The sequence below is a fragment of the Ranitomeya variabilis genome, chromosome 1 (genome assembly GCF_051348905.1).
Source record: "Ranitomeya variabilis isolate aRanVar5 chromosome 1, aRanVar5.hap1, whole genome shotgun sequence".
Taxonomy (NCBI): Eukaryota; Metazoa; Chordata; class Amphibia; order Anura; family Dendrobatidae; genus Ranitomeya; species Ranitomeya variabilis.
The window spans coordinates 613,080,487-613,089,071 of record NC_135232.1 but is presented as its reverse complement, the minus strand read 5'-3'; the positions used below and the strand labels follow the sequence as shown (position 1 = coordinate 613,089,071).

Sequence of the window (8,585 nt, the reverse complement as noted above, 5' to 3'; positions counted from 1 at the left end):
CAGACCTTTGGCATTCTAGCTGTTAATTTGCTGAGGTAATCTGGAGAAATTTCACCCCATGCTTCCAGAACCCCCTCCCACAAGTTGGTTTGGCTTGATGGGCACTTTTTGCATACCATACGGTCAAGCAGCTCCCACAACAGCTCAATGGGACTGAGATCTGGTGACTGCGCTGGCAACTCCATTACAGATAGAATACCAGCTGCCTGCTTCTTCCCTAAATAGTTCTTGCATAATTTGGAGGTGTGCTTTGGGTCATTGTCCCGTTGTAGGATGAAATTTGCTCCAATCAAGCGCTGTCCACAGGTAATCTCCCACTTTACCAGCACCAAAGCAACCCCAGACCATCACATTACCTCCTCCATGCTTGACAGATGGCGTCAGACACTCTACCAGCATCTTTTCAGTTGTTCTGTATCTCACAAATGTTCTTCTGTGTGATCCAAACCCCTCAAACTTGGATTCGTCTGTCCATAACACTTTTTTCCAATCTTCCTCTGTCCAATGTCTGTGTTCTTTTGCCCATATTAATCTTTTCCTTTTTTTAGCCAGTCTCAGATATGGCTTTTTCTTTGCCACTCTGCCCTGAAGGCCAGCATCCCGGAGTCACCTCTTCACTGTAGACGTTGACACTGGTGTTTTGCGTGTACTATTTAATGAAGCTGCCAGTTGAGGACCTGTGAGGTGCCAATTTCTCAAACTACAGACTCTAATGTACTTGTCTTCTTGCTCAGTTGTGCAGCGGGGCCTCCCACTTTTCTTTCTATTCTGGTTAGAGCCTGTTTGTGCTCTCCTCTGAAGGGAGTAGTACAATCCGCTGTAGGAAATCTTTAGTTTCTTGGCAATTTCTTGCATGCAATAACCTTCATTTCTAAAAACAAGAATAGACAGTTGAGTCTCACAAGAAAGTTCTTTTTTTCTGGCCATTTTGAGAGTTTAATGGAACCAACAAATGTAATGCTCCAGATTCTCAACTAGCTCAAAGGAAGGTCAGATTTATACGTTCTCTAATCAGCCAAACTGTTTTAAGCTGTGCTATCATACTTGCACAAGGGTTTTCAAGGGTATTCTAACCATCCATTAGCCTTCTTACACAGTTAGCAAACACAAACTACCATAAGAACACTGGAGTGATGGTTGTTGGAAATGGGCCTGTATACACCTATGAAGATATTGCATTACAAACCAGTCGTTTGCAGCTAGAATAGTCATTTACCACATTAGCAATGTATAGAGTGTATTTCTGAATCATTTAATCTTACCTTCATTGGAAAAAAATGTGCCTTTCTTTAAAAAAAAAAAAGGAAATTTCTAAGTGACCCTAAACTTTTGAATGGAAGAGTATATATGCAGCGCCCCAGAGTCCTGGCCGTTGCAGTAATGTCGTTCTTCCACCAGGGGGAGCGATATTAAGTCTGAAGGCAATAAAGGAGATCTTCTGTCCAGGTATCACAAACCACACAACACACTTCACACTCCAGGCCGCCAGGGGGAGCTATGCTTCTATCTATGAGAGCATTCCTCACAGTTAGGTAAAACTGGTGGTTTGGTTAGAAAGTCAGTCAGAACCCGACAGAGTTTGGCAGAAGCTGGCTGGAGCGAGTTCCAGACAGATCCAGACTGCAGTCTGAGGAGGACGAGGGTCCACGGAGCTGCGCCTGCCCCACGTGCGGCAGCATCCTAGGAAAGAGACATTAGAAGAGAAGCGTATTGCAGTGAGTGAGAAACAAAGTCATAGCAAAAGGAGAGGAAACCAGAAGGAGTTCTGCTCTGTGAAAGGCTGCTTCCTTCTGGAGCGCAGGAATCCCGGTGGCCAGAATACCGAGGGAGTAAGGATCTCTATGCTTTACTTCAGAGACTGGCAGGACAGTTAATTCCACGTTAGCTGCCCTACCTTATACCCAGGAGGCACGGTGGCAACTTGTGGGGGCCGGGGCGTCGTAGGGTCCCTGTAAAAAGCCTCAGGCCACCAGTCAAACGGGTTTTGTCCCATCCTAACCATCAGGGGGACAGAGAGAAAGAGACTAAAAATCTCCAACAGTTGTGAGGACCTTACCGAGAAGCTCAGCAGGGAGGTACTACAACACCCAGGGGCTGGAGGAAGGCTACTGATTTCCACCTGGATAAGGAGACTCTGGATTTGCCTTCAGACCGGCCAGACTCTGCCTGCCCTGTGGTGTGGTGCCCTGGACTGTGGATGCTGAAGCCTTTAGTAAAGGTAAAGAGACTGCAATCTTGTGTCCTCGTTCTTCACTGCGCCTCACACCATTCACCATCTACAATCTGGGAAGCCCTGGGGATACACTTCACCTGTGGGAAGGTATACCATCTAGCTGCCATTACATCACCCCAGCGGACCCCTAAGCAACGTCGGTCACCCTGACCGAATACCACAAGTGGCGTCACAAACATTATCCCTTTAAAGACCTTTCCCCATTTATCAACGGACGTTCCCCTAGGGCCACGGACCGGATCAGCCACCGTGACATCCCCACTGAGAACCGAAGGACCCGGTACCGAGTACCCCATTGCCCTTACGTGGAGGCGCTCCAACTTTGGCGTCACGAACAGGATCTACTTAAGCCTGAAAATCGGGTCATGTGCGCCTAAGAACTGTGCCAGAACTGTGTTGGAACTGTGATTTGCTTAAAGACTGTGTGTCGCCATCTGCCGCCAAAATTCCCGCCAAAACCGCCGCCATTGCAGCGCCACGAGTAGCGCCGGAGAAGAAGGGCGTGCCAATATGGGAGGAGACTACAAAAGCGGCGCCAAGAGTGACGACCGCCCCCTCCGACTACTGCTACGAAAGGACGACGTGCCCAGCAGCCAAGGAGGACAGCCCCCAGAAAATGGAGGAGCAGTGTGCATGTGTTACCGAAGGTCCCGGAACAGAGATGGTGACCAGCGGGTGCCTGAACGACGACGAAGTGACCCTGGACCACCTCAAGCGACCGGAGGCGAACCTGAATTTGCCGCTGCTTAAGGATCCGGACTTCTTGGATCCGCAGGTGGAGGAGCTGAGCCCTCGACTCCCGGACGCGGAGCCGATAGCAGTGAAGAAATGAAAGTTGGAGCTGCGCAGGAAAATCACACTGGAAGAATCGCGGTCCAGGCAGCAGCAGACTCCAGCGTCCTCATCAGCGGAGCAGATTGGCATCGGTGGAACCACATAATATGCAGGTACAGAAAAGGCCCGCCTGTCATGATTCCCCAATGGCATGGGAACATCAGAAACACAAAATAACAGACTAGCCCTCGGGTGATGGAAACTCAAGCTGACCGTGACCTAAATCTACCACACAACTAACAGTAGCCAGGAAGCATTCCTACGGCTGCCTAGATGCCATGCGCCAGCCGGAGAACTAACTACGCCTGGAAAAGGAAGGAACAGACCTGGCTTACCTCTAGTGAAATTCCCCAAAGATGATAGTAGCCCCCACATATATTAACGGTGAGTTCAGAGGAAAAGACATACACAGTATAAAGGTAGATTTAGCAAAGCGAGGTCCACTTACTAGATAGAGGAAGGATACAAAAGAGGACTTCACGGTCAGCTGAAAAACCCTTTCAAAAACCCATCCTGAAATTACTTTAAGACTCCTGTGTCAACTCATGACACAGGAGTGGCAATTTCAGTCCACAAGAGCTTCCAGTAACAGGAAATGACAAACTGTAAACTGGACAAAAAATACAAAACAAAAAGGACAAGAGTCCACTTAGCTGATCAGCAGACTGGTAGCAGGAACATGCAACTGAAAGACTCAGGTTACAATGATGACCGGCAAGGAAGTGACTGGAGAGCAAGGCTAAATAGGGAACTCCCAAAACTGATGGAAGCAGGTGAGCTGAGGCAGAAAAGCCGGATTACTCACCGGTAATGCTCTTTTAATGAGTCCACGACAGCACCCCACATGAGAGAGAGGGATCCGCCCATAGGAACAGGAAACCTACAGAATAAAAGGAGGCGGTCCCCTCTCCTCCTCAGTTTAGTTTACAGAGTATAAAAAGGGAACCGCAAAAGCTTTAGTATTAATTCTTATTCAGCAAACTATCTTAAAAACTCTATACAACCATTATTTGTGAATTAAAGAAAGGGCTGTGCATAATCAGGGAGGGTTGTAAATGGGTGCTGTCGTGGACTCATTAAAAGAGCATTACCGGTGAGTAATCCGGCTTTTTACCCTTCGCCACGACAGCACCCCACATGAGAGACTTTCAGAGAGTCATTACTCGGGTGGGATAACTGTACTAAGCACAGCTCTACCAAATGTCAAATCAGACGATGAAGATAGATCAAGTCTATAATGGTTGTAAAAGGTAGAAGGTGTAGACCAAGTTGCGGCCTTACATATTAGATGGATCGGGACATCCGCATGTTCCGCCCAGGAGGAAGCCATGGCTCGTGTTGAGTGCGCTTTAATACCCACTGGAGGAATCTCGCCTTTCGATGTATAGGCCAAGCAGATAGCATCTCTGATCCACCGAGATATGGTAGCTCTCGTGACCCCATGTCCTTTCTTGTGGCCCTGAAAGGAGATAAACAGAGCCCTACTCTCCCTCCATGTTTGACACCTTTCTATATAAGTCAGGATGGCTCTTCTGACATCTAAGGTGTGGAACTTATGTTGTTCAGGGGTTACAGGAGAATCAAAAAAGGAAGGGAGAAATATTTCCTGTGACCTGTGGTAGGTGGATGCTACCTTAGGGAGGTATGAGGGGTCTGGTTTTAGGACTATTCGGTCATGGAATGTCAGTAAGAATGGTGGGTCTACCGATAGTGCCTGGATGTCACTAACACGTCTGGCTGAGGTCAGGGCTACCAAGAGGGCTACCTTATATGTGAGGACATTTAGAGGTATAGAATCTAGAGGCTCAAATGGGGAGCTGGTTAAGGCTTCTAGCACTAGATTTAAATCCCACGGAGGTAGACGGGGAATATGTACTGGGTTACTCCGTTCACAAGACTTAATGAATCTGGAGACCCATCTATCAGCGGCTATATTATATCCATATAAGGCTCCTAACGCTGATATCTGGACTCTTAAGGTGTTCACTGATAGTCCTAATTCTCTACCTTTTTGTAGGAACTCTAGAATAGGTGTTATCGGAACCTGCTTAGTGAATGGTACTGTATGAAAGTCTAAGAATTTTTTCCATACCCTGCTATATATCAGGGTGGTAGATCTTTTCCTACTTAGTAGCAGGGTGTTTACTAGTTGTTCTGAGAAACCCCTTGAAGTTAATAATTGCCGCTCAAGTTCCACGCCGTCAAGTGAAGCCCTTTCACTTGCGGGTGGAAAAACGGCCCCTGGAACAGTAGTTCCTTGTCCAATGGAAGAATCCATGGATCGGATAGACACATGCTCTGGAGGCAGGAGAACCACGGTCTTTTTGGCCAGAAGGGTGCAATGAGGATTATCCTTGCTTGCTCCCTCCTGATCTTCCTGATCACTAGCGGAATCAGAGACATTGGAGGAAAGGCGTACGCCAGTTTGAAGTTCCAAGGATGGTGTAGAGAGTCCAGCATGTCTGGGTGATCCATGGAGTTCAGGGAAGCGAATCTTTCTACCTGTCTGTTGCCTCTTGTGGCAAATAGATCTATCTGAGGCACTCCCCATGCTTTTGTTATTAGTCTGAACACGGCTCTGTTTAAGGACCATTCTCCCTGGCGCAGCCTGTTTCGGCTGAGGTAGTCCGCTTTGGTATTCTCTATGCCTCTGATGTGTAGGGCTGTTAGGGACGCAAGATGAGCCTCTGCGAACTGGAAGATCTCTCCTGCGATGGTCATCAGACTTCCTGACCGTGTACCGCCCTGGCGGTTTACATAGGCCACTGTGGTGGAGTTGTCTGAGAAAACTCTTACATCTGCTCCTTGGATCTGTGGAAGAAAATAATTTAAGGCTTTCCCTACTGCTGTTAACTCTTTCCAATTTGATGAACATGATGATTCTGACTGATTCCAGGTATCCTGGACTATATCATCCTCCATATGTGCACCCCATCCCGTAGGGCTGGCGTCTGTAGTAATTATTCTGGATGGATCTATTATCCATGGTACACCCCCTGAAAGGTGTCCCATATCTAGCCACCAGGATAGAGATTCTATGACATCTCTAGAGAGAGTTAGTTTACTCTCTAGGTGTCTTACCCGTCCCTGGGCTGACAGTACTTTGAACTGTAATTGGCGGGTATGAAATTGAGCCCATGGTACAGCCGGGATACATGAGGACAATGATCCCAGTAAGGACATAGCCTTCCTTAGTGTCATGTAGGGGTTCTTTATCGCTTCTGACACCTTTGACTGTATAGTCCTTTTCTTTGAATGCGGGAGGAAGCTTTTTTGACTTACTGAGTCTAGCTGGATCCCTAGAAACATTTGAGTAGTGTCTGGATTCAGCCTGGACTTTTCGAAGTTGATAATCCAACCCAACTCCTGCAGGGATGAGATTGTGTTAGATAACCGCAATTTACATTGAGCTACAGAATTCCCTACTACTAGAAAGTCATCTAGGTAGGGTATTATTAAAGTGTCCCGTTGGCGTAGATGAGCCATTACCTCTAACATCACTTTTGTAAAAATGCGGGGGGCCATAGAAAGCCCAAATGGCATTGCCACATATTGGAAGTGACGAACCTGTCCCTCCAGGATGACCGCTACTCTTAGATACTGCTGGTGTTCGGCATGTATTGGAAGATGATAGTATGCATCTTTTAGGTCTATCCCGGCCATGACACACCTAGGGAACAAAAGCTTGATGGTAGAACTAATGGATTCCATTTTGAAAGTGTGGTTACGTAAAAAGGAATTTAGTTTTTTGAGGTTTATGATGGTTCTGAATGAACCATCCGGTTTATTGATCAAGAATAAAGGGGAATAGAACCCCCTCCCTTCTTGATCCCGGGGAACTTCTATCAATACTTTTTTAGATAGAAGCGATAGGATCTCTGATTCCAGAGCTTCTTGTTGTTGTTGACCTCTCGGAGATGTTACAATAAAAGAATCCCAAGGGATTCTATCAAATTCTAACTTTAATCCATTCCCAATAATGTCCAGAATCCAAGGACTAGATGTTATTAATTTCCATTTAGAAGAGAAATACTTCAATCTACCGCCCACTTCATAATTAACGGTACTTGTTGCGTTTTTGGTTATAGGATCCGGAAAACAGAGCACCTTTTTGTTTTGGATCCTTTGCCTCCCAGCGCTCCCTTTGCTCAGTAGGTTTATTCCTGGTGAAGGGGCGTCTCCTGAAAGCTCTCCTGTAAGAGGGAAGGTACTGGTTAGGGAAGCCTTTCTTCCGCTCTCCTGCTTTATTTAAGAGCTCGTCCAGAGCTTTCCCAAATAGGAACTCACCCTGGCAGGGGATCGCGCAAAGTTTTGCTTTGGCCTGTGCGTCCCCTTTCCAATTCTTCAACCAGAGTGCTCGCCGTGCTGTGTTTACTAGGCCGGCTGACCTGGCTGTTAGGCGTAGTGAATCTACCGACGCATCTGCTAGAAATGCTACTGCGTCTTTCATTAGAGGGATTTTCGACAGAATTGTATTCCTCGAAGCTCCACCTCTAATTTGTTCCTCCAGCTGCTCTGTCCATACTAGCAGTGACCTTGCAGTGCAGGTGCTAGCAATGGCTGGCCTGAATGCCCCCGTATTTGCCTCCCATGACCTCTTAAGTAAGGCTTCTGCCTTTCGGTCTAACGGATCCGTTAGAGTCCCTGAGTCCTCCACAGGCAAGACCGACTGTTTAGAAGTTGAAGCCACTGCCGCATCAACTTTTGGAATTTTTTGCCAGGAACTAAGTTCTTCGTCACTGAAGGGGTAGCGTCTTTTAGCAGAGGATGGCAAGAATCCTCTTGTATGTTGTTTTTCCCACTCTTTCTTAACCAGCTCCTTAATTGTGGGTATGGTGGGGAAGGACCTTCGTTTTCTTTGTCCTAATCCCGCGAACATGATGTCCTGCGCTGACTTCTTTCCCTTCTCATCTGGGCACCCCATCGTGCTCCTGACGGCTTTAATTAAACTGTCTACGCTACTATTTGGTAGACAAAGCCCTCCTTCATATTCTGATGAACTTTGCTGGGACTCCTCTTCATCAGAGGATTTTTGCACTACCTCTGACTCCGAGCTTACTGGAGATCGGGACCTGCTGGGCTGGCGGGTACTGGTGCTACTTGTATGGGCCAGACCTTGCATCTCTTCACGAATTATGGCTCTAACGTCAGACGGGGTCATTACGTTTTCTTGCCGTAAGGTCAGTACGATGCACTCTGCACATAACCTCTTAGTATATGAGTCCGGGAGGGGTTGCAAGCATAAGGCACATTCTTTGTGTTTGGTTTTATGTGTCCTTTTCTTAGTCTAGAGGAAGGGGATATAGGAGGAACATATATCAGCATATGGGAAGAGACTCTTTTAAAACTCACCCAGTGAAGCTGACAGGTACCGGTTCTGGAGGCGGATTCTTGGCTGAAAGACCTTTCTGTCTGGTGGTAGATCGTTTTTCCTGGGATCGATCTCCACTTTTGGTGCTGCTCCTGGCGCTTGTCTCCTTACTGGGAGACTGCTCTGTTGCAGACAAGTGCGCTACAT

General features: G+C 47.2%; 1 protein-coding gene across 1 annotated transcript; it reads right to left on the bottom strand.

Moving 5' to 3' along the window:
- Positions 1–4,936: 4,936 nt before the first annotated feature.
- LOC143772025 (uncharacterized) lies at positions 4,937–8,472 on the bottom strand. The gene is made up of 2 exons (XM_077260626.1): positions 7,355–8,472; positions 4,937–7,260 (listed from the first exon to the last, which is right to left on the bottom strand). The coding sequence occupies exons 1-2, from the start codon at positions 8,226–8,228 to the stop codon at positions 5,240–5,242; spliced, it is 2,895 nt and encodes a 964-aa protein (XP_077116741.1). The 5' UTR covers positions 8,229–8,472; the 3' UTR covers positions 4,937–5,239.
- Between the last annotated feature and the right edge of the window lie 113 nt (positions 8,473–8,585).